General features: G+C 45.0%; 1 protein-coding gene across 4 annotated transcripts in view; it reads right to left on the reverse strand.

Annotated features, from left to right (window-relative positions):
• Positions 1-27,137, reverse strand: part of LOC144761836 (uncharacterized) — a 538,733-nt gene that overhangs the window by 399,112 nt on the left and 112,484 nt on the right. For 3 of the 4 annotated variants that reach the window (XM_078647062.1, XM_078647060.1, XM_078647064.1), the window contains one exon: positions 4,422-4,626. In XM_078647062.1, the coding sequence (XP_078503188.1) occupies positions 4,422-4,626 (205 nt within the window). Of the gene's footprint in view, positions 1-4,421; positions 4,627-27,137 lie in introns of those variants that run through there. The other variant, XM_078647063.1, reaches the window with a different exon arrangement.

Below are 27,137 nucleotides of genomic sequence, written 5' to 3' on the forward strand. Positions count from 1 at the left end.
ACGAGCCAGTTTTAATGAGCACTTCTTCACTGCACTTTTTTGTCCATCTGTAACCCAGTCTTGAAGGGTAACACTTTCTTCTGTGATCATTGTGAGTCACTCTTGTGTTTGTCCCTGGGTGTGTTGTGTCGTGTGTTTTGTGTTTCGCCCTCCCTATGCTCCGCCCCCTGCGTGGCTACGCGGGGGCGTATTGTAAGCAGACCCGATGATGAAACATGTCACACACATTTGTGTGTGAGTGAGGGCAGTTTTTTCAATATTTTTATTTTTCCAAAAACTATTTTTTTGTTGTGTTTCTCCTTCCCACCCCTCTTTGTGTTTACATGTGATATGCAGGGGGTTCGGGGTGGTGGAGTGTAATGATTGACCCTCTCCCCTCCTATGTGAAGTGTGATCATCCTGCTCTCTCCCTAGGCTGGCACACCATTAGGCTACTGAGCGCCTCACACCCTTACGCCATAGTGCAAAGGTGTCAAGCATAGGTTTTGTACTGGAAGGATGACCTTCCAGTACAAAATACTATGCTTTGACAAACTTTAAAACTTTTCGTACTTCGGATTTGTGCTGTACAGTCCACTACACATGCAGCGGAAAAAATTAGGAGAAATAAAAACATTTTTCTTTTTTAATGCCTGCTTTCAAGTGGCACTTATTTTTAGACACTAAGCACTGTCTGCTATTGTTAGTAGATGAGGTTTTATGTAAAAAAAACTTGGTTGGTTGCATGGGAACACCCGTGTACGACCCATTGAATGCTACCATGAGGCAGAATGACACAAAGCAGCAATTTGCACTGCTTTGTGTTACTTTCAGGCAGCATTCCAGTGCAAAACAGGATTTGCACTGGAAAGTAAATAAAAAAAACATTTTGCGCAGGTTTGCATCACCGTTTGTGACGCAAACCCACCATTGGTTGTTAATCTTGGACTAAAAGGGAGCAGGAATAAGTATGAGTGAGACAAATTAAGCTCCTGTGCGGTATTACGCTTCACCACTTTCAAATATCACCAGCCACCTCTGACGCCAATACCAACCGATAAGATGTGGTCTGAGGGCCAGAGGTGCAAACTTTGGAAATGGGGAATGAGGTTTGAATGCCAGCATCAGCTCAACATCCGGTGATCCTAGGAAAATCACTTAATCTCCCCATGTCTAAAAAAACATATCTGATTTTGTAAAAAGTAATCTGATCTGGTGCTCTTGTAAAGCATCCTGATGCATTTGGTCTGGATTTGCTGTATATAAAACTGCAGAAGTACAAAACGACAAGTAGCCAGGAACATTTTACCCAGAGTATTGGGACGGCGACCCATGGGCCCTCTTTGCTATCCATCCTCCCTACTCCTATTTTGCCAACATCATTTTGCATGTTCTTATGTTTTAGTCAGTACTGGGCACTTTTAGAACCAAAACCACAAATCCTCCCACTGCCCCCCCTTGCTGCTATTGACAGAAAGGAATTCTGGATGGTCATTGCAGTTAAAAAACTCATTCTTCACTTCTTAGCATTTATTTAGCACTTAGTACCCTTCACAGGAGTAGTAAGCACTATATAAATGCAATTACAAATCAAGACAATTTGGGATTTGCGCCTTGCTTGCTTGGAAGCCTAGAAAGATAGCAGAGATTACCTTTCTAGTGCAGATGCAGTCTCACATACCAGCGTTAATGGGCACGTTTTTTCTCTCTTTAAAACAAAGGTGATCAGTAAAGCACACTGCTTTGCACAATTAGAATCCTCACTGTGGGTTTTTTGTCCTGGATGTTGTGAACCATCTGTGAACCCTCATCACTTTTGAGCACACTGCAAGCAGCAAGATAAGCTGTCTGTCAGAGAAAAGAAATGTTTATTCCGACGCACTCTTCTCCAGACGTACTTCGCCTAGGCTTTCCCTGGGGCAGACACCCATACTGCTGCAGCCCGGGCTACGGAACACAACAGGGCGATATGGTGGGGTGGAGTGGAGGGGGTTGGGGGGGGGGGCAGAGAGCTGGCTGAAGCCCTTTCAGCACAATGGCGCTGCTCTCCTGCGATAGTCATTTATGATTTTATCTGAAAATATGAGGCGGGTCAATAGTTAGCGCTGCCGCTAGAGGAGACCTAAAAATGAGTTCAAGACATTCCTGAATAGAGATCCTTGTCACGTAGTGAATGAGGGTGTGTGAAAAACAGCTTTGATGTCTTCAAAACTAATGAAACAGTTAACTTTGTTGTACATCCGGGCACACTATTTAGAAATGCATGGGAACTGAAACAAAAATTGTTAGAATTTTGCGATTTGTGTAGCATGGTTCAGATTCAGAGCCGGGCTGGGAACACTAAGCTGCCCTGGCAAATTTGTCAGACCTGTCCCTGGGATAGGGGGCAGTGGCAACTGGTGAAATTTGAAAGAGGTTGTGTGTAAAAGTTTGGGATGAATGCCGTGTGTCAAGTAAGCGAGCCAAATTGTCATAGGAGAGTACAGGGGAGGTTCCCCCCAGGAACATTTTGAAAATGGTGCATTGTCAAGCAAATTTGATAAAACAAGAACGTTAACAAAGCAATTGTAGTTAGGAAATTATTAGGGCACAAAAGAATTTAAGCCTGTAACGCGTGACTCAGGCTAATACTACTTCGCATATTATGAAGCCTCTGGTGGTCTTTCAATAAAAACACTTCTGTATTCTGAGTGAGTCCACGGTCCTATCGTAAGGCAGAATACAAAACCCATGTAACAGAGGGACCAATGGCAGCTGGCCCATGCAGATGGTACCATGGGGATAAAATATTTAAAGATTGCACTGTGAGCGAACGAGAATGGCGTGCTCACACTGTTTCCCATAGAAAAGGTTTGAAAACCCTTCTCTTCCAGCAGTGGTGAAACAAATGTGCCATGCATATTCTATCTTGTCAATTAGGAGTGGGGGAGAGGGGAAGGAGCACGAGAGAGGGAGGGAGTCAGAGAGAGGGGTAGGCAGAGAGACAATAAGACAAAGAGAGCAGTGTGTGTGTGTCAATCACTCAATTGGTATTCATATAGAGTAACGGGTATCCAGGCACTGTGCAGGTAGTGTGAGTCGAAGAGCCTGGTCTTGAGACCCTTGCTGAAGTTGATCATCGAGGGCGAAGTGCAGAGGTGGAGGGGAAGGGTGTTCTAGGACTTGGCAGCGAGGTGTGAGAATGAAAGAAAAGAAGAGAGACATAATGATAGGGGTAGAGAGAATGGAGAAAGTAGAGGGAGAGTGGGAGAGAGAAGAGAGCCTGGAATCAGAGACAGATACATAAGTGGAGAGGGACACATGGAATGAGAATGTCTGAGCAAGAGAGGGAGAGTGGAAGTGAGAAGGGAGAGAGTTGAAGAGAGAATGCAAGAAAATTAATCATTGTTTTTCTAGTACTCACCAACCCAACTGGTCACGTAGGAACACTATTTCTTTCCATACTACACTATCACTCTACTTCATGTTGTTTTCACTTGAAATGTTCGGCTGGTTTCCTTTGATTTACATTGCACTCTTTTATTGTGATAAAGTGAAAAGCACTGTGGTATATATATATATATATATATATATATATATATATTTCTTGATCCCACTGGTGTAATGAGTCCCTTGATACCAAGATATGATATTCCTCGGAACCAATTGTTCCCAACAGGGAGGGCTCCCCTATGTAACTTGCTCTCGTTGTATGAGTTTCACAAATATTAAAGCCGAAAATGGTCAGAACGAGGGAGAGCCCCCCTGTAGTCACACATTCGTCAAGTTAGATGCTCTACTCTAACTTTCCTCAATTCTGCCATGAAGAAAGAATGATGAAAGCCAGTGTGACCTATAACTGGGAGCACGGATATGGCAGAAACATGCTGGCAGTAAGGAGGGGTGCAGGATTTCCTAACTCTTTCCTGTCACCACCATCCTTCACGTTTTTAACCCTAGCCGGAGGGTCCAGGAATTCATTTTGAATAGGGATACCTCCAAGGTAGTTTTAACCTCCACTGCACTTTTCTTTCAGTGATCCCATTATGATTTGGCTTTAAATGTTTGTATAGTTTACATGTTTGTATTGTCTTCCCCTCCCTTTTACTCCACCCCAGGCGTTGGCCTGCGCGGGGGTGTACTGCAGCAAAGCCCGATGATGAAGCATGTCACAACTTTGTGAGTGAGAGCAGTATTTTCAAACTGTGCACATGCCACCACTGAGACCATTTAATTTTTACTGTCTCTACTACTCTTGGGTCTGCACAATCTTGCATTTAGGGGGATCCGAGTAGAGCTATGAGTCCCTCTCCCCTTCTTTAGTGTGATAAATGCCCCTGACGACTGCCAATGCAGCCATTGTCCTTTCAAGCACCAGAGTTCTTCTCTTTAGGTTTATATTGATATTGGGAATCAATGTGAAAAAGCAAAAACTGGTAATTGAAAGTATCACAAAGACATACATGTATATTCATATACGCTGGATGCAAATGATGGAACGAGTTGAATATCTTCTGTTAATGTCAGTCCTTGAAGGAATGCAGCATTTGCTGCTAGCTTTGTCACCTCTATCACGTATATCTTAATAGTGCCATCTTCTGCTGTCACCTCTATTGAAACAGTATTCACTCCATCTTTAAGCTTGACCACCTTTGAGCCGTCTCCTCCCTAAAAGACGAAGGTAAGAATTTTTAAACATTACGAACAAAGCAAAAATACTAATAATTTTTTTTTAAATGACATATTATGGTATAACGAGTCAGGAGGAGTAATATCCCCATGTGGGGATACAGCTCCTTCCCATCACAAATGACCCAGTGTTCCAGGTGCAGGAACACCAGCCCAATTTTATCAGCTAAGTACCTGCCAAGCTTTTTACATCCATGTAATACTTCCCCCTGACAAAACTATATTTCCTTTCCCCCCCATACTGTCCCAATCCTCCTTCCTCCATCCCCGTCCCGCAGGGAAACCACAGCTCCCATTTCCAACCCGCTCAAAGCAGGCAGTAATGTAGTGTAGTTCCTATATTCCCAATAGGCTCTGCGCATTGGAATAACATAAACGATAGTTTAGACGTAGGACTTAGGTCGACTAGGTCTCTATTGAATATGTTAGACTTAATTATGAATGCCAGCTAGCTCAGAGGTCACTAAAAACTTTCTCGAATTCACAAGAAGGGATTAGTTTCTGACAACCGCATAAACATGACAACTTTGCTCCCCTAGAACAAGGAGTATATCTCCAGAGTCGCGGAAACAATAGATAGCTATTTTACTCAGTCAATCGTGCATGCTTAGTTTCACCAGAAGTGCAGAGAAACAGAGAGACGGGAGTTTTCAATAAAAGAGGTTATTTATTGAACAGTCTTCTTTCTCATGCAAGAGAAGTGAATTGCTACAATCGCAATACTTGTCATAAAGTAAAGTGCGTACAGTGAAAGGAGTATTATGAAATAATACTGTAAAAGCATTTATATGGTTTCTAAGCCATAAGATACTTACAGCTAGATTCATGAAAGGTAATTGCGCTCGCAAAGGGCCAGATTTTGAGAATCTGGCCCTTTGCGAGCGCAATTTTTGCATTTGGGATTCATCATCCCAAATGCAAAAATCGCTATTTGCGAATTCGCATATTTGCGAGGAATTGCATTTAAGGAATCTCTATTTGAGATTCCTTAAATGCAATTCATTAACCAATTTTAAATTGCGAATTCGCAATTTCTGGCCGCTATTTACCACGAAGTCTGACTTCGTGGTAAATAGCAAAAAAAAGTAGAAAAAAGCACTTTAGTGCATTTTTCTCAGTTGCATGTTACACACACACATGTCCTTTGGACATGTGTGTGCGCAACACCTGTGTAAATTTGCATTTCAGGGGTGCTACAGGGTGTCCTTTGGACAGCCCTGGCATCCTTGAAATCGCATCCTTATTTGCGATTAGCAAATTGCTAATCGCAAATAAGGAATAACTCCCCATTAGTTATTCCTTATTTGCGATTAGCAATTTGCTAATCACAAATAAGGAAGATGTAGGAATCGCAATTTATTTTGCGATTCCTACATGAATCCCGTTTTGCAAGTCCTTAATAGCGATTCCTTATGAATCGCTATTAAAGACTCGCAAAACGGGTCTTTGATGAATCTAGCAGTTAAAGCGGATAAAATACATAAAATGATAAAAGTTGACTAAACGTACTCAACTGGTGCTTCTAAGATACGCCTACATGGGAAGGAGTAAGTGAGATGTAGTTTGAGTTAAGATAGTTTCTGCCAAGAATCTGAATCAAGAATTCTCTAAGGGTCTAATCAGCTCCGTACCTTGGTTATAGAATGAAGGAGGTGTTGTATCTTTCTCTCAGGACTCGATCTCCCAGCAACCCGCAAGGGTGACAGGGAAACACTGGAGCTGGATTTCTCGGCAGGAGAAAATACAGCGTCTCTCTCAGTGCGTCAATGGGAGGGTCGGCTTCCTTCGGCACTCGCTACAGCAGGGCGTCAGGCAAGTAGATAGCCGATCTGCTCCAAACCACCGTGTCTTTTGCTAGGGCAGATGCTGGTATATTTATACCTGGAAAGTGCAGAGTTTGACGTAAGGTTGGACATAAGACGTCACTAAGAACTCGCAGTTCTTTCAGGACTCCAGGAGTCCTAGGACAAATCAATACAGAAGCAGGGGGAATTCCCGGGCTGCTGGAGGCTTGGTTTGTTTAAGAACGCGTTGTGTTGTGCTTTCAAGGAGTCTATGGGAGTAGCCTTGCCGTATTTGGACTGTATTGGCTATGACTTAATATGGGTATGATTCTTATGCCTTTATAAGGATATGATTTTGATATAACCACATAAGGGCATACATCGGGAATATTTAAATAGGGTCCTAGATTCGTCTACAACAGTAAAAAGAAGCATTAAACTGTTCGGGACAGGCAATATCATGCAGAATTCTGCACGGTTATTCCATGACTGCACAGTTATTCAACTTTCTGAACAGTTTAGTGTGAAATAGGCCTGAAGAATTCTGCCTAAATTGTAATTAGGGCCTTAGTGGTAATGGTTTGCATATGGATGACAATCGCATTTACATTCTTTGGGTTAAAAAATCAACACAGCAGCATTGCATCTTGCCAAGATAAGTAATTATATGAAGGTGGGGCACATGCTATAATACCAGAATGCTATTAAGCTCTGCAGCATTCCATGGACAAATAAACATTATGCTACATGGATCTTGTAGAACACAGTGTTCTGCATTTGTAGTTTTGTCCAATGGAGTGTCTCCATGGTGGGAGGGGTGATGGGGAGGTGGAAAGCTAAGCCTCTCTGGACGGAAAAAGTAATTTATAGGGTGAAGATGTTTCCAAAGTGGTAATAAATGGGAGTTGTGAGTGAAGGGACAGACCTATTGTGAATCATGTATCTTGGTGGAGAACCATCCAGTGAGTTTGTTGTGTGATTTAAGGTAGAATGTGAAGGCTAACATCCCATAGAAGACGTTTGGAAGTCAGCAAATGGTTCATGTTATTCCTCCATGACTGCTGAGTCGGGGTTGAATAATGCAATAAAGTATTTCTACCAACTTGCTTAGATTTTTGACTTTACAAATCTGGTGACGAACAAACCTGAACAACTCACGCATATCATTGCTGACAGTGAACCATACTGTAGCTATAGAGAGGAAACCTTTGGTTTTTAACTTCCATACATGACACTTGGCGCTGTAAACTGTTTACTTCATGTCAAGACTGCTATGACCTTTGGGTTCTAACTTTAATTCATGACATTTGTCGATGAAAACTGTTTACATCATGTCAAGACTGCTGTGAGTTTCTTAGGCAATCTTAGTTATATGTTCATCCATTAGCAACGATCAGCTCACCGGGGTGCGCTTCCAACTTTTAAATTCTATGCCAGGACCGGAGGCGAGGATTATGCATTACTTGCTTATCTTTTATTAACCCCTTCCACGCTCATGACGAGCTGGGCTCGTCATGAAGTAGCCTCCTCGCACGCTCATGACGAGCCCAGCTCGTCATGTTGTGTGGGATTTCCGATTTCTCAGCACAGCAGGGGAATATGCTGAGCATCCATGGGGTTAAACAGCAGGTTCAAAGTTCAAAAGTAAAAAGCATCACTACAACTCCCAAGAACCACAGGGAGTAACCATGACGACCATAAGCCAATCCTGGAACAGTCTGTGAGTCCATTTAACATAAACAACGTCATAGTCCTTCCTCTTTCTTCACTGCTTCGCGTGAGTTAAGACATTCTACCCCACCCACGTTGGTGAGAGAGGAAGGAAGAACCGGGCCCAGGGAGGGTCCAACAACAGCAGCAGTTACAACGGTAAACCCCATCCATTCATTGCCTTTCCAGTTGAGGGGGAGACTGCATATTTTCAAACACAAGTGGGGGGAAATCACGGCAGATCAATGGGTGCTGAAGACTGTGCAAGGGTACTACATAGAGTTTTACAGAATTCCGGACCAGTCAGTAAAGCCCCGTCCACTGTATTTTTTCACACAGGACGTGTTTCTGATCAAACAAGAGATACAAGACCTAATAGCCAAGAGCGCAATGCATGTATCTGCTCTCCACACCACAGGCTAAATCAGCAATCTGTTTCAGGTGGAGAAAAAAGACAAGGGCTTCTGTTATGTGATCCACCTCATATCCTTCAATGAATGGCTGTTTTACTGCCATTTCAAGATGGAGGGGATCCATCTCCTCAGGGACTTTCTTCTCCAAGACAATTGGTTAGCACATCTGGACCTCAAGGATGCCTACCTAACGGTCCCCATTTTTCCTCCACATTACATGAAAAAATAAAAATCTTCAAGTTTCAGACCCTCCCTTTGGTCTGTCATCAGCACCATGGTGCTTTACGAAGCTTCTCAAACCTGTGGTGGAACATCTGCGGACAGTGGGCATCAGGTAGATAATCTACCTTAACGATATCCTCCTGATGGATCAATCACGCAATCTATTGGTGTCTCACCTGGACACCACCGTTACCTTGCTCAAGAACTTGGGGTTTGTCATCAACCAGCAGAAGTCGGATTTAGTTCCCCAGCAGATCATGGCTTTTGCATAGACTCCGGAGCGGCGACCCTGAGCTTACTAGACTAGAAGATAACCAAGATCAAGAAGGAGCAGAAGAAGGTTCTCAGGAGGGACAAGATCTTGTTGCGGCAGTTGGTCAGGGTTGTTATCTTCCTCGATGAAAGCCATTTTCCCAGGCCACTCCATTACACGGCCCTGCAAACACTGAAGGCGGCCCATCTTCAGAGGGGTCTTACGTATTCAGAATTGGTGTCACTGACGCTGAAGGCCAAAACTCAGCTACAGGGGTGGATAGACCACATGGAGGCATGGAACGTGCGGGCAATTTTCGGTTTCCGTCCGGACCTAGTGATAGAATTGGACACCAGTTGCCTCGGCTGGGGGGCCAGATGCAGCTCGATCTCCATTGGAGGCAGATGGACAGAGGAAGAATTGAGCCTACACATCAATTGTCTCGAGTTACTAGCGGGATTGTTTGCTATTTGGTCCCACACGAGGGACAAGGTATTGTGCTGTGTACTACTGAGAATGGACAAAACGGCGGCAGTCCAATATATCAACCGATTGGGCGGGACCCACTCACAAGCTCTGGCAGAACTAGCCAAGGATTTCTGGCACTACTGCCTCCAACGACAACCTTCTGTGGCCGAAGAGTGCCTCCAGGGGCTCTAACTCTGTGTCAGACTGGAACTCCACGTACATCAAGGATGCCAGCGATTTGAGGCTTGACCCGAGGGCCTTTCAGCTCTGATGGCATACTGGGGCCCTTGGCAGGTGCTCTTGTTTGCTTCAGGATGGAACACACAACTTCCCCTTTACGTCAGCGTGAGATCGAATCCGGAAGCGGGGGGGGGGGGGATGCCTTCCTCCAGGACTGGTTGATGAATCAAGCTTACACCTCTCCACACTTTCTCCTAATTCAGAAAGGGACGGCTTAAGGAAGGTGTCAGCAGGCATCTCTGGTATGGATAACACCAGAATGGAGATCACAAGCATGGTTCTTTTCTCTCCTGGAGCTGGAGTGGGCTGCTTTGGCGCTCCTGCTAATGTTTCCTAAGATTCTGATGGATCCCCTGGGCCATCCACATCCTATGGTTCTTCAGGGCGTGGAGAATTTCAGGCAACGCTGGAAGGACATCAGACTTTCTAAGAGAGCTGAGCCCCTCATCCAGGAGGCTTGGGCTCCGGGAACTACCAAGAGGTACAGATCGGTATGGAGGAGATGGGTTTGTTGGTGTGTGGAGAGATAACTGGATCCTGTGGACACCAATATTACTGACATTTTGAATTTCCTGGCGGAGCTCTTCCATGAGGGACTGGCATATTGCACCATTAACTCATTCAGATCAGCTATTTCAGCGGGCCATGTGCCGGTGAACAATATTCCGGTGGGTGAACAGCCTTGGGTGAGTAAGCTTTTCAAAGGCATCAGGGTATCTCAACCCCTCGGTGCTCAGGCCTCTGGGATGTCAATTTGGTCTTACGCCCATTATCCTTCTGGCAGGACAACCAGTACCTTTCTAGGAAGGAGACCTCAGTGAAGCTGGCTATGCTGCTCTGTCTTATATCTTGTAAGAGAGCTTCGTACATGTGAGCCTTAGATCCGTTAGTTAGGATCTTTACCCTAGAGGGGGTTAACTTCACCATTTCCAGGAGGACAAAGACGAGTACCAGGTTTGCATATTATCCAGCTTTTCCAGAGGCCCCTAAATTGTATGTGGTCAGGTGCCTGAAGGCCTATGAGGACATGACAATGGAGGTTTGACTTCAAGGGGAATGGCAACTGTTGATTGCCAGCAAGAAATAATTCAAAGCTGTGTCCTCTCCGACCATTGCCAGGTGGGTAAGATGGGTCCTGGCAGAAGCTGCAATTGATACCACTGCTTTCAGGGCTCACTCGACTAGGGGCGCTATGGCTTCCAAGTCTATACAGGTAGGTGGCAGGCTTGAGGATATCATGAATACGGCGGATTAGTCAGTGGATGCAACTTCAAAAGGTTATATTTCAAACAGGTCTATAACGCTGCCGCATTGGTGGTAAGTAAGCTTTAAACATGCATAACCCTCGCCTCCGGTCCTGACAAAGAATGAAACATTTCCTAGTTAATGTGAAGGAAAAATTCAAGGACGAGGAGTATCCCCCCTAGCATGTCATCTCTCTCCTATCCTACCGTGGAGGAGTTACAGGGATATCTATTTAAAAAAAAAATCTTTTTATTAACAACCAACAGTAAAAAAATATCAGGTGACATTAATCGCTTTCATAATTGCCAAAATTACAGTGCCATATCATTCAAGATAGTAAGCATAATATATAGATAATGGATCAAGGGGACTCAGCACATCCACTCCATCCACAACAGGGATATCAATTTATTTATAACTTGAGACGGTGCTATGGATACCGAGATTAACAGGAAAATACAGATGACTTTACTCAGAGATAAATTGTAATACTGAATTGTTTGTTTATGTGCTATTTCTTGACATTGCAAGGTATGTGTATGTTGTGAGGTGCTCTCGTATGGACTAGGGAGAGCTTGTCAGAATGTTAGAGACTAGAGTTAATGGTTGGAAATGTCAATCATGTGATTTATTGAAGGTTGATAAAGTTATGACTTTAAATGTCTTTAACTGGGAATTAATATGCTCAGTTGGAAGTGTCTTATCTATCTTCACATTCTTTTAGGTTCGGATTCAAATGCGGATTGAGGTCCAGTGTGCTTAATTCCTACAGTAAAGAACAGGACAAACTGCAACGTGGTTTACGTTAATTGGACTCACTGACTCTTAGGTGTTTGGCTTATGGTCATCATGGTTACTCCCTGTGGTTCATGGGAGTTGTAATGCTTGTGTGGTGATGTTTTTACTTTTGAACTTTGAACATGCTGTTTAATAAAAGTGCAGAAAGTAATACATAATCCTTGCCTGGGTGTCCTTAATAAAATAGAAATTTTCCTTCATGTTAACTAGGACATTTTTTCATTTTTAGTGCCCCTCGAGATCCTTGATGTGAAGTGTGCAGCAGTGGCGTAACACACCTCATGGGGCCCAAATGCAAAGTAAGGTGAGTAGCTCCCCATTACCCATTCCCTAACCTCCTTACTGCTTCTGAGTGTTTTATTTGTTTGCAGCTGGCCCGCCCACGGGAGCCCCCTTTAGAGATGAGCTGTGTGGGCCCCCCCGTTTCGTTCATTCATCGCAGCGTTATTGCATCTATCTGCATTCAAGCAGGTCAGGTTATGTGGCCCATTGCAGCGGCCATATTTGTGGTGCAGTCAAACATCTCTGCACGGCCACATAGCACTTGAAGCAGCACCAGTGCACATATCGGATTGTGCTACCATCTGACTTTTAGGAAACCATTAACAAAGCACAATGTAGGCGGTTTGTATTTTCAACAAAAGGCACCATGAAAGAACTGCTTGTTTTATTCAATAAGTCTATTTGAAGTTGAAGTTGAAGTTAAAAGACTTGTAAAGCGCTCGGCCACCAGGTGGTTTCTTGGCGCTAAGGACACAGACCCGGAGGAGTAGAAAGAGTCAGCTAAGGCGAGAAGGCTTGTGAAAAAAGAAAGGTCTTGAGAGCTTTACGAAAGTCAAGATAGGAGGAAGAGGACCTAATGGTAAATGGAGGGGTATTCCAAAAAATGGGAGCCAAGGTGGAAAACTTCAAGCCCCCCGATTTCTTCTTCCTGAAGCGGGGAACGGAAAGAAAGAATTGGGTTGAGGAACGCAAATCTCTGCCAGGGATGTATGCTTTGATTTGGGAGTTAATAAAAGCTGGTGCAGTTCCTGCCAGGGCCTGGAAGGTCAAGCAGCCCATCTTAAAGACGGCGCGTTCCCGAATGGGAAGCCAGGGCAGGGATTTTAATAAGGGTGTAACATGATAGGACTTGGGGAGTTTATAAATAAGTCGGGCTGCTTGGTTTTGAATAAGTTGGAGGCGCCGAAGGCCATAGGCAGGAGCATCAGTGTGCAGAATGTTGCCATAGTCAAGGCGTGACATGACCATGGCCATAAGGATGAGTTTAAGAGCAGAAAAAGAAAAGAACCGTGAGATCTTGCGTATTGTACGAAGAGTCAAAAAACAGGATGAAACCACAGTGCTGATCTGGGAGTGCATAGTGAGGTTGCTATTGAGTTTAATCCCTAGTGTTTTGACAGAAAAAGAAGGTGAAGGGGAAGTGCCAAGGGAAGGAGGCCAAAAAAGAGAGGTCCAGGGATTGGAGCTGCCACCTGTAAGTACCAATTCGGTCTTATTAGGGATTAGCTTAAGATGATTGCAGTTCATCCAGTCCCTGATAAAAATCATAACGGATTGGAATTTGTGAATGGACACCGGGGAGGGAGAAAGATTAAAGACCAGCTGGAGATCATCGGCATAATTGAATACCGTGACCTCCACTTGCTGTAAAGCAAAAATTAGGGGGAAAATATATAAATTAAACAAAAGAGGGGAGAGGGAAGAGCACTGTGGAACCCCGCATTGAACATTCCATAAGGGCGCGGAGAAGTCGGCCAGGTGAACGGCCTGAGTACGATTCCTCAGAAAGGAGGTGAGCCAAGCCAGGGCAGGTCCCTTAATGCCGGCCGCCTCGACACGGGTGAGAAGAATGGAATGGTCAACCGTGACGAAGGCGGCGGACAAATCAAGGAGAACCAGCGCCTTGGGCGAGTTGACATCCGCCCCCCCTCTGAGCTCGTCGGAAAGAACCACCGATTCGGTGGAATGTGATGGACGGAAGCCAGTCTGGCAAGGGGCTAAGAAACAACTCTCCTCAACAAAGGCACTAAGGACTTTCGTGACATGACATTCCAGGACTTTACCCAGGAAAGGAAGAAGGGAGACAGGGCGATAGTTGGGGAGGGAGGTAGGATCAGCACCAGGCTTCTTCAGAATGGGAATTATGGTAGCTGATTTATGTAGGACGGGGACAATACCCTGCGTGAGAGAATCATTGAGGAAGATTAGAGGAGGCGAGGGACAAGCAAAAAAGATCTCTCTCAATTTATGTGCAGGGCAGATATCAGACGGAGATCCTGATTTAACCCTGGCAAGCAGAGTCAGAAAGGTTTCCTTGGTGATCATAGGTATTTGATCTAAAGAGAGCGGATTGGGGGGAGGTTGGGGATTAGAAAAGGAAGGGGAAGGCAATGAAATATTCGACTTAATGATGACGATTTTCTCAATAAAGTAGTAGTCATTGAGAGAATCGCAGAGAGATTGAGAAGGGGTAGGTTTGAGAGTGACTCTGTCTGAGGAGGCCAACTCATGAACTGTGGAGAAGATTTCCTTAGGTTTATTTTCAGCAAGAAGAATTTTGGAAGAGAAATATTCGGTTTTAGCACGAAGGATAGCCTTTTTGTATTCATTAAGGAGAGAGGTGTACTGTAATTTTAGAGCAGGGCAATATTCGCGTCTCCAGGCGCGCTCTGCCTGCCGTAAAGTGAGTTTTTTATCTTTGAGCTCGACATTAAACCATCTGTTTGCGTCATCGGCGCGTCTGGACCTAACGTGTCTAAGAGGGGCTACTTGATCGCACACTGCAGAGAGACAGTTGTTAATGGTAGCTGCTTGGGACGGAGGGGGAGTCCTACAAGATTAGGGGATGAAGCTGAAAGGGAGGAGCAGAGTGTAGCTAAATCTACATGATTCCAGTTTCGTACCCAGGTATTCCTAGGAAGAGGAGGTTTCTTAACTAGGCTTTGGTTAAAAGAAAAAGAAACAAAGGAGTGATCAGACCAGGGACAGGGGGTAACTACGGGAGGAGAAATTGGAGTATTGATCGACCAGACCTGATCTAAAATATGGCCGTGGACATGAGTGGAGGTGTGAATGTGTGAGGAAAAATTTAGATTGAGTAGGAGTTCTGTGATTTTTTTTAGATATAAGGTCCTCAGAAGGGTCAGTAGGCCAAAAGTTAAAATCGCCAAGTACCAGAACAGAGGAGTTATTCACTACTAGGGTTGCCAACAGTTCCTAGACTGCAGGAATAATGTGTGACATTTGCTGTGGTGGACGGTAAATGAGTACACAAGTAAGAGGAACCTGGAAAGAGGCAGAGCGAACAACCAAGAAATCGACCGCCATGATGGAGGGAAATGATAACAGTTGGAAGTGGAGATTGGAGCGAACAATCAAGGCTACCCCGCCTCCGACCTTCCCCACGGGCCGATCGGCACGTAAGGCATAGTAAGAAGAGGGGAGAGCCGCCAACACATTGGGCAAAGAGTCGGGGAAAAACCAGGTTTCTGTAAGAAACAGAAGGTCTGGTTTGTGTGTGTCTAAAAAAACAAAGAGTTCAAGGTGGTGCTTAACAGCGGACCGGTTATTGAGAAGAAAAGCTGAGATTACAGGGGCGGGGCATGGGGGTGAGAAAGGCCCCGAAGAGGTAGTTGGAAGGGGAACCGGTAGTGGCATTTTTGGAGGAAGAGAGGAAGAAGGGTTGACTTGGCATAAGCCAAGGTCACTAATATGAGCAAGAATGGGGGCACTTAATGGCCAAGAGCCTTGACAAGAGCAAAGTTGCTAGCAGGAATAGGATAAAAAACGAGCATAGTGGGGTGCCCCTTGCCCCGGCTGGCCGCGGACGGGCGCAGACGGGCTTGCCTTTGGCGCGCCCGCTGCGCGAGAGCATGGGGTGTCCCTTAAATAGGTCTTGAGCGCGAAGAGTGGAGCGCTGACCTATGATGCCCCTTGCAAGTTGGTGCCGGCAACTCCGTCAGCCCTCCGATACAAGCGGCACTCAGCCGTGTCAGAACGAGGCTAGGGGAGCTGGCGAGCAAGGTAAGAGTGCAGTTCAAAAAAGTATTAAAAAGTAACACACAATTTTTTAAAAAAGAGCAACCTTAAAATAATAGGTAAGCCGCAGCGTCCGTACAGCTAGCGCAAACCCACTGCCACCGGGTTATAATGCATCCGCTGCGCGTGCGCATGGGGCGTCCCTTAAATAGGTCTTGAGCGCGAAGAGTGGAGCGCTGACCTATGATGCCCCTTGCAAGATGGTGCCGGCAACCCCGTCAGCTCTCCGATACAAGCGGCACTCAGCCGAGTCGGAACGAGGCTAGGGGAGCTGGCGAGCAAGGTAAGAGAGTGCAGTTCAAAAAAGTATTAAAAAGTAACACACACAATTTTTTTAAAAAGAGCAATCTTAAAATAATAGGTAAGCCGCAGCGTGCGTACAGCTAGCGCAAACCCACTGCCACCGGGTTATAATGCATCCGCTGCGCGTGCGCATGGGGCGTCCCTTAAATAGGTCTTGAGCGCGAAGAGTGGAGCGCTGACCTATGATGCCCCTTGCAAGATGTTATGTTGTTATGTTATGTTATAAAGCTCTTCTATAGCGCACGGCTACTCACAAGAGTGTCCCGGCGCTTTGGCAAAGAGAGAAAGGTCAGTACATAACACAGTGCTCTACACAGATGGCAACGGTATTACTGGGCGAAAAGCCACGTCTTCAGATTTTTTCGGAAAGCAAGCAAAGTGGACATCGATCGCAGAGCAATAGGGAGCTTATTCCAGCAGCAAGGGGCCAGATAACGGAAAGAGCGGCCTCCAGTACGGGCACGCTTGATTATGGGGACAGTAGCTTTAGCTTGTTGTGCAGACCTCAAGGCGCTCTTTGGAACATAAAAGGCCATCCGTTTCCGGAGGTACTTAGGGCCGATGTGATGAATGGCTTTATAGGCCAGAGTCAAGATCTTAAAAGTGACTCTCTTGGCGATTGGAAGCCAATGCAGTTTCTCAAGCAGCTCTGACACGTGAGCCCTACGCGGCAGGCCAAAGATAGCTCTAGCGGCCGAGTTTTGCACAACCTGCAAACGAGCTAAGAGATATTTGGGAAGGCCTAGGTAAAGGGCATTTGCATAGTCAAGCCGTGAACCTATCAGGGCTTGAACTATGATTTTTTTGTGTTGGAGAGATATTAAAGGGAGGAATTTCCTCATCATCTTCAACATACCAAAGCACTTTCCAGTCAATCCTACGACCTGGGGTCTAAAAGAGAGATCTATATCACATAGAATGCCCAGATGTTTGGCTTTGAGCGAAGTTTCCCCCGGTGGCGCCATGTCCTGTGGCCACCAGGACTTCCACTCAGAATTAGGTGGACTTCCAAAGAAAAGCAACTCCGACTTATCAGAGTTGCATTTCAAGCTATGTCTCTGAAACCATTCAAAAACGGCTTCCAAACATTCCCTGATCTGATTGCCGTCAAAATCTTCACCCTTGTTACACGTGAAGAGTAGCTGGGTGTCGTCAGCATAGGATATGATCTGGGCACCAAAAGACTCCGCTACCTCCGCCAGAGGAGCCATATAGATGTTAAAAAGGCAGGAGCTAAGAATGGACCCTTGCGGGACCCCTACCTCCAGCACAGGCATTTCAGCGGAGAACGGGGGTGCCCAGACCACTTGACGGCGGTTGGTAAGAAATGACTTAAACCATTCTAACACCGTCCCCCGCAGACCGATCTCCCATAGTCTTGAAAGGAGACCGACATGGGGGACGGTGTCGAAAGCCGCCGACAAGTCCAGCATGACCAGGATCGCCTTCCCTCCACCATCCAGAGTCTCTCGAATGGCGCCAGTTATCTCTAGCAAAGCAGTCTCCGTGCTGTAATTCGCACGAAAACCTGATTGAGAATCGTGAAGCAGGTTGTTATTCTCTATAAAGCTGGTAATAGAGAAGTGCACGTGTTTCTCAATCACCTTGGCCATGGCTGGAAGAAGGGAGATTGGTCTATAATTCGCGTGAACAAGGGGATCTGATGTCGATTTTTTTAACAGCGGTAGGATCAGGGCGTGCTTCCAGGCTGCAGGTACCTCACCCGATGTAAGGGAGGCATTGAGCAGTGGATTCAGGAGTGTGTTAATTGCCGGAGCAACCCTTCCAAGGCAGGTAGCAGGACAAGGGTCCAATGGCGAACCTGATTTGAGACGGGTTAGCAGTTCAAGGGAAGAGGCCAAAGACATAGCCGGGAAGTCCAAAAGCAGTGGCCTTGATTCCTTAGAAAGTGCAGGTGAAAAGCTCGGAAGACACGCTCTATCACTGGGACCTAGATCAGGAAAGGAATCTTGGATGAGCTTGATTTTATTTACAAAGAATTCACTTAGCTGGCAAATCCACGCTTCCGTATGAGAGTGGTTTGGAGAACTTGCAGCAGGGGAAATGAATTCCTGAACGATTCTAAAGATTTCCTTGCTCCTATTATCGGCTATGTCGATTCTATGTTCGAGTTAGCTTTTTTTTTCCTCCAAGATTTGCTTGTGGTAGAGACGAATTAGCCCCCTGTATTTGCTTTTATCCTCAGGGTTATACGGCGCCTCCACACTCTTTCCGCCCTCTTGCAGTCCTGGCGCAACTTGCAATGGAGAGGAGTAAACCAGGGGGCCGAGATGTGTTTGCTCTCTGATTTACCAATCTTACCAGGAGCTAATTCCTCCAACCTAGTTTCAAGCCATTTCTGGACTGCTTCTAAATCTAGCTCCAGGTCCCCTAATAGGGGGCAGGGGTATTGATCAAGGGTAGCCGAAAACATTTCTGCCGTTACTCGGTGGAAAGGCCTCGATAGCCTCCTAATATCCTCCGCACCTCTGACATTAAGCTTGGTCGTAATAGAAATACAAAAATCTATTAAAAGATGGTCAGACCAAAGAACGGGACGCGGAGGGAAGGCTTCTAAAGCCCCAGTAGAGAAGATCTGGTCGATCGTATGGCCTTTGTTATGAGTCGGGCTGCTGATCAAAGGAGACAGACCCAATGGACAAACTATATCGAGGAGCTTAATAATGTCGGGGTCAGTAGTTTTATCCATGTGGAGATTAAAATCTCCCAATAGGAGACAGTGCTCCGATCTTATGCACATTACAGAAAGGGCCGCCTGTAGGTCCTCAAAGAACGAGCCCAGGGGGCCAGGTGCTCTATAAATAATGATCCCTGTGCAAGTATGGCGAGAGGATAGTTTAAGAGTGAAGCCTAAGGCTTCGCTCCCCTTGATGTTGTCCACCGGGAAGGTTGAACAGGACAGACTCTTATTGGCAATTAATGCCACCCCGCCACCACGACTCACCTCTCTGTCTTTCCTATAGATGGTAAAATTAGGAGGGACAGCAGAGGCGATGTCAGGACCGGAGCATTCATTAAGCCAAGTCTCCGTCAAAAACAAACAGGAAGGTTTAGAATCCGATATCAAATTCCAAATGTCAGTAGAGTGCTTACCAAGCGATCTGGTATTGAGCAACTGACAGGAAAAATGAGGAGACGGGTGTGCCGCTGAAGCAACTTGCTGCCTCTGCACACTCCAGCCACACTCAACACAACCCTTCCTGAGCAAGCGTCCACCTGGAAAAACATGATGACATTAAGAAAAAGATCCACGTAGCGCTAGTAGCTCCGAAGAAGAATAGGAGAGCATCGATGTTACTAAGATATCTAGACCTTCTACCGGCTGACTATCAGCCAACAGAATCCCCGCCTAACTCGCCGACCTCCGAGACGCTGACGAGCGCAGACGGGCGGGACTCTGGCGCGACTCAGGCGCAGAGAAGGCGCTTCCGCTGCGCGTTGAGGGCGGAGCTTTAAATAGGCATGTCCCCGTGTCCCTGAGCGCTAGGACGCTCTAAGATGGCGCCCACAGTTCGATTCCCTCACCACAATGGCGCTCACTGCCCCCTGCCTCCCCGGAAACCGGACCCGCTAAATAGCGGTGGGGAATACAATTAACGTGCAGGTGAGTGGCCAGAGGACCCTGTGTTAAAATCAGGGGAAATGTAAACAATATAAAATAAAATAAAAAACGGGACTTTAAAAATAGCGTTAACCGCTATGACGCTCCAACAGCACACACACCCCGCAGCAAAGCGCTGCTACAATACTTAGCTTCAATTCCCAGTTGCCAGAAAGATCGGGTACAGGCTCCGCCTTAAATAGGCATGTCCCCGTGTCCCTGAGCGCTAGGACGCTCTAAGATAGCGCCCACAGTTCGATTCCCTCACCAAAATGGCGCTCACTGCCCCCTGCCTCCCCGGAAACCAGACCCGCTAAATAGCGGTGGGGAATACAATTAACGTGCAGGTGAGTGGCCAGAAGACCCTGTGTTAAAATCAGGGGAAATGTAAACAATACAAAATTAAATAAAAAACGGGACTTTAAAAATAGCGTTAAACGCTATGACGCTCCAACAGCACACACACCCCGCAGCAAAGCGCTGCTACAATACTTAGCTTCAATTCCCAGTTGCCAGAAAGATCGGGTACAGGCTCCGCCTTAAATAGGCATGTCCCCGTGTCCCTGAGCGCTAGGACGCTCTAAGATGGCGCCCACAGTTCCATTCCCTCACTAAAATGGCGCTCACTGCCCCCTGCCTCCCCGGAAACCGGACCCGCTAAATAGCGGTGGGGAATACAATTAACGGGCAGGTGAGTGGCCAGAAGACCCTGTGTTAAAATCAGGGGAAATGTAAACAATACAAAATGAAATAAAAAACGGGACTTTAAAAATAGCGTTAAACGCTATGACGCTCCAACAGCACACACACCCCGCAGCAAAGCGCTGCTACAATACTTAGCTTCAATTCCCAGTTGCCAGAAAGATCGGGTACAGGCACCGCCTTAAATAGGCATGTCCCCGTGTCCCTGAGCGCTAGGACGCTCTAAGATGGCGCCCACAGTTCGATTCCCTCACCAAAATGGCGCTCACTGCCCCCTGCCTCCCCGGAAACCGGACCCGCTAAATAGCGGTGGGGAATACAATTAACGTGCAGGTGAGTGGCCAGAAGACCCTGTGTTAAAATCAGGGGAAATGTAAACAATACAAAATGAAATAAAAAACGGGACTTTAAAAATAGCGTTAAACGCTATGACGCTCCAACAGCACACACACCCCGCAGCAAAGCGCTGCTACAATACTTAGCTTCAATTCCCAGTTGCCAGATGGTGCCGGCAACCCCGTCAGCCCTCCGATACAAGCGGCACTCAGCCGTGTCGGAACGAGGCTAGGGGAGCTGGCGAGCAAGGTAAGAGAGTGCAGTTCAAAAAAGTATTAAAAAGTAACACACACAATTTTTTTAAAAAGAGCAACCTTAAAATAATAGGTAAGCCGCAGCGTCCGTACAGCTAGCGCAAACCCACTGCCACCGGGTTATAATGCAATATTTGTATGCTGCATGCTTTTAACTGCCTGAAATACATACACTTTCATTCATCATCTGCTAGAGCGATACGCATTTCTCTGTTACTGCACTTCATATTAACTGTCAAAGTGAAATTCGAAATGTATTCTTCTGCAACAACTCCGTTTGCTGAGCAGTTTATACAGTACCACACTGAAAGTCGTTTTATCAATTTAATTCTCATGTACAAATAGTTGTTTAATTTCACATCATCAGCGATTTGCATACTTGTGCAGCTTACTTCAGTTAGGAAAAAAAGATGTAACCTTTTAAGTTCAGCAGATGTACAAGTTACTTGCCTCCAGTAACATAATATCTGGGAGAGACCAGTCTAGGTGCAGATTCCTTAACTTTTGAATTCTCCCAAGGCGCCCGTCTGGATCCGGAAATTTTTCTGCAGTACCTAGGCGCACCGGGTGATGGCGTCGTACGGCTCCGTGATTATGGCATCTCCAGATATGACCTCACTGGAGCCATATAAGTCCCCTCCGGAGCCCGGACGGCAGCTTCTTCTGTGAAAACTTCAGCGCCAGAACGCGGTGCCAGTCTAGAAACTGGCTGTGGAAACAGTGTATCGGTAGGTGTCTCCCAAATAAAAGACCCTCATACACGTGTTTTTTCAAAGTCGTGTAGCGGTATATGATGTGTCCCCGCTTCTTGTAACACGTGTCCGTGCGTAATCCTTGGGTCAGTTTTTGTTTGCACCCTCCGCCAGGAGGTTGTACCATTGGTTAAAACAGTAGTGATAGTGAAAAATCCATGGATTGATTCCGGGTTACCAAGGGCAGAGACAGCACAAGCTGCTAGATGGGTGTTTGAAGGCTAGAGTGAAGCCTCCCCCTAACTGCCATGGTTCCCGAGGAGACAAGTCTTACATAATGTAGAGGTACAATGTGACCTACTACCACAAAACGAATCAGGTTACAAATTTACCTTTTCCTTTTTTTCACTTAATCACTTTTTGGTCCTGAGGAAAGCCGACTGACCAACAGGCAGATAAGGCTGAAACATGTCGACCACTTTTAACCTCACAAGTTTAGTACGCTAGAATTCCTAAATAATTCCATAGCGACACGCCTTAACCTTCTACCCGAATCCAGAAATATTAAAGTTGAACCTCTGGCTGTCCGGGTATTTTAGAACACCTTTATAGCACTATTTCACTTAGTCACTATCACTACTGTTTTAACCAATGGTACAACCTCCTGGCGGAGGGTGCAAACAAAAACTGACCCAAGGATTACGCACGGACACGTGTTACAAGAAGCGGGGACACATCATATACCGCTACACGACTTTGAAAAAACACGTGTATGAGGGTCTTTTATTTGGGAGACACCTACCGATCCACCTGCAGACCTTGGTTATGCAGGACCAGTGATCCTTTCCACATTGATTTATAATTACTGAAAGGTGATTGAAAGGATCTCTACTCTCTCTCCCTCCACCAATTGATGATATGTGGAAACAGTGTGCCCAAAACAATCAAAATCTCTTGAAACACCAATTAGAAACAACATGCAATGGTCTGCCAATACCATCCAAAGGGCTTAAGGTAGAAAAATCCCACATTAATCAACGATGCTTAGGCTACGTGAAACCCTGCACCCCGAAGCAGAACCATCCTTAAAAAGGAGAACACCCTCCACTCTACAGATCACTCACCAATGGAAGTGAGAGGTATGGCCATACCAATACAAGACCCATGAAACAACAATTTTATTTATTTTATTTGTATTTTAAGAGTTTTGTATAGCGCGATCAAGACCCTTGGGTATCAGAGCGCTTCACATACATGAGGTACTTATAGTCATGCATTGTTGTAGTAACTTTCACAATATTATGAGGTAGGTACATATATGGCAAATAGAGTGAAAATATCAACAAAAATTTCTACAAAGAATATAAACATATAGTATGACAAAGGTTTAGTACATAGCAAAATATAATGTGTAACAGAATCGATCGATCCTAAGGGTCTATTTCCTGTGTATGTTTCAGTTCCAGTCATTGAACATGAATTCTGTCGTCCCGCGCCTCGTCTATAGAAGGAATTTACTCATTAGGAAGATCTTAGTTTCCCTCTTAAAGGATGCTGTGTCTTCAATCTTTCTAATGTTTGAAGGAAGTGAATTCCAGATTCTAGGGGCTGCTCCTGAGAAAGCTCTGTCGTAAGTTTTCTTCTTCCGGAAGATGGCTGGTCTCAACACCAGCTCCTTTGCGCTCCTGGCTGGTCAGTTCCCTCCAGATAGTTTAATTTTCTGAGCAAGGTAGCTGGGTGTATTGTGGTGGAGCGCTTTGTGGGTTATGCATGCCATTTTTAGCTGTATTCTGGCTTCCTATGGTAGCCAGTTTAATGCCTTCAAGTGTGGCGATATATGGTCAAATTTCCTTGATCCGGTGATCAGTCTTGCGGCTGCATTGAGACATGCCTTCAGAGGTGCTGTTGAAATTTTTGGTAGCCCTGCTAGCGTCGTACATCCATATTCAATCCTCGCGATAACTAGAGACTGAACTACCAGTTTGAGATCTGCTTTGGATATGAATGGTTTCACTTTTCTGATGTAGTTCAGATGGTAGCGGGCGCTTTTTGCCATTGAGTTGATATGGGCTTTCATGTTTAGTTTCTCATCTAGTGTGATTCCAAGTGATTTCGCTGAGCCAACTAGGGTAGGGGTGCAATTTAATGCTGTGATCATATTGGACCATTCCTTCACTTCTGTGTGTTTCTTTGGTGGAGATATTAGTAGGAATTCAGTTTTTTGTGCGTTTAGTTTCATATGGTTGTCAGTTAGCTATTGTAATGCCATTTTTAAGGTCTCATTCATTTTCATGATGTCTTCCCTGGATGTGATCTTGATATAAATCTGGGTGTCATCCGCGTACATGTGGTAGGAAATTTTTGACTTTCGAAGGATTTCAGTGAGAGGTTCGATGTAAAGGTTGAACAGTGATGGCGATAATGTAGAGCCTTGAGGGACTCCAATTGAGTTAGGGCATGCTGGTGAGAGTGATTGATTGACCAGGAATCTTTGCGTTCTATTCTGCAGGAATGATTCAAACCATTTTAGCACATCTCCAGCCATTCCCATCCTGTCATGAAGCCTGTTCAGTAATTTTTCATGATTTACCGTGTCGAATGCTGATGATAGGTCCAGGAGGATAAGTAGACATGTTTGATTACGGTCTAGTGCCTGTAGTGCATCATCGACAATATGTAGGATCGCTGTTTCTGTGCTATGTCCTGTCCTGAATCCTGATTGGCAGTCATCTAGTAGGAGAAATTAGCAATGTGTTGGCTTAGTTGCTTTTGTACACATTTCTCTATTAGTTTGGCAAGTATAGGAATGTTGGTCACTGGGCGAAAGTTATTTGGATCTGCTGGGTCCGCTGTCAGTTTCTTGATGATGGGGGCGACTTGACCTGTTTTTAGGCAATCTGGAAAGATCCCTTGTGATAGAGAGGCGTTTATTATTTTTGTTCAAATGGGAATCACAATATGGTTTATTTGTCTGAAGCATTTTGAGGGTAGTGGATCACTATAGTGGTTGTTAGGTTTGATGTCTGATAGTGTTTTGGCTATGGTATTTTGATCAAGTAGTTTGAAGTTAACCCATTGTGCCTTGTTTTTTGTCCTATCGTGGGTGTTTTCTACGGTGATATTGGGATTTTGTCTGTCCGTATTACCAATGTTGTCAGCCTCTTTCCTGAGCTCTCTTTCCAACTTGTTGGCCTTATCTGTGAAGAATGTTGAGAATTCTTCACAGCTTATTTGCGTTTTTGTAGTTTCTTGGCTGGTTTTAGCTAATTTATTGGATTGTTGTTTTAGAATCTCGAATAATTTCCGAGGTCTGTTTTTGGCGTTATCTAGTTCAGATCTGATCAATTCTTTTTTGGAGTTTAGTATCTTTTTGTTGTATTCGCTTCTGATTCTTCTGAGGGATTTCAGTTCGGGCGATGATGGGTGTTGTCTCCATTTTATTTCCGCTAGTCTTAGTTTCCTCCTTTCTTCATTCAGAGTTTCACTGAACCATGGGTTTTTCATCTTCTCTGTGACTCTTTTCAGTTTTAGTGGCATCGTGGTGTTGACTATATTTGTTACTGTTTTAGTGTAATGATCTGTAAGTTCTTTCACGCTCTGCACGCTGTTTGGTGGATTCAGTTTCTTCTCACAGCTTTCTACTAGTAATGCTATATTCGGATCTTTAGTATCTCGCATCCATTTCTTGTGTCTGGTAGGTTGTATGGTCTTGTTCTGTTTCATATTGTTTATCAGGAAGGTTATGACATGGTGATCTGACCAGTCGCACGGCTCAATTGATAGAATTGAGGTATTGTTGGTTTTTGATATTATCCAGTCTAACGTGGCTCCTTTTTCGTGTGTTGGCTCTGTGCATGCTTGGTTAAGATTTAACTCCGTTAGAAGGTCTTTCAGAGCGTTGACCTGTTTGTCGTAGTTGTCATTCCAGTGTAAGTTAAAGTCCCCCAGAACAATGTTATTAGTTTCAGAATTGGCATCGGTGGTGATGATTTCCATTAATTTGTCTATGAAGGTAGTATTATTACCTGGAGGGTGGTAAAGTGCATGTAGATTGCATTTTTGATTATCTGCTGATGTTATCTTGAGATTTAGGTGTTCGCAGGATTCGAGTGGTTCTGATGGAACCTGTTTGACTTCTATTTCCGATCGGTAAATGCAGGCAACCCCACCCCCTGTCTTTTTTAGTCTATCGAGTCTCACAATACTATACTGTGGGGGTACTAGTAGGTCCATACAAGGAGACGAGGATTCCGATAGCCACGTTTCCGTCAGGATTGTCACATCAATTTCTTTGTTCATGATGAGATCAGCTATGTCTGATGCTTTTTGCTGCCGACCGACAGTTAAGGAGTAGGCATTTTAGAGGTTTCCCTACGTTCCTTTTGACTTACGTTCCTTCGTTGAGTCACCATCACATGAGACAGAGACCATTGTTGATACAGGGTATAACTCTTTGTCTCATAGGTCTTTCACAGAGCAGGGAGGATGGGCAGGGCATTAAGGAATCTGCGGCTAGACTGTGTCTCTACCAGATATAACGTTACTGAAGGTAAGTAACTTGTACATCTGATAGAGCCATCTAGCCGCAGATTCCTTAACTTTTGAATTAAATACCATAGCTATACCCACCAGAGGAGGGTCTGTGAACTACACCTATAACTGTTCTCAAAGTGAACCAGCTGGTCAAAACCAACAACTGACTAAATGTACGTAAGAATAGTAGGAAAAGAGCCTGGCTCTTAATAGAACCTATGATCACAGAATATGTCAATAAAAAACACCCTATAGGCCCAAACAAATCGAGTTCTGAGGAAAAAGGGATAAAAACCCTTAAATAACCATCTGACAGTTATCAGATACTATCATCTATCCTCCAAAGGGAAAGAGAACTTGTGGACCAAAAGGGTAAAAAACAAGACAAAAGCCTTATAATCCGTATTCTTCACATCAATAAAGAACTATCAGAGAAGAGTCGTCCTGATAAAATCCATAAAGAAAGGCTCACAGGACTTATCCCCATTCAAATAAGATGAATGAGCCTCATTACAAAACTGAAGACATAATCCATACAATAGGAAAGGAGAACAATAATACATCCATGGTACAAGAAACATGTGCTTGAACAAAATGACCACACGAAGGTTACATCATACATTGTGAAGATGTTAAAAAATAACACTGGATTCAAACAACAGGAGAGAGAGGGAAAAAGACACTCTCAGTCCCCCAAGTAAATGTATATCAAACAACGGAAGAGTGTCAGTCGTTTTATGTGTATAAGCACAAATAGAGGAGAAAGTAGAAAATCTCATTGGATTTTACAGGAAGCCCTCACTCACCACCCTGGTTGGTGACATGCTTTATCATTGGGCCCACCAGGAGAAGCCGAATGCCTCCCTGGTGTGCT

This window comes from Lissotriton helveticus, chromosome 6 (assembly GCF_964261635.1).
Source record: "Lissotriton helveticus chromosome 6, aLisHel1.1, whole genome shotgun sequence".
NCBI lineage: Eukaryota > Metazoa > Chordata > Amphibia > Caudata > Salamandridae > Lissotriton > Lissotriton helveticus.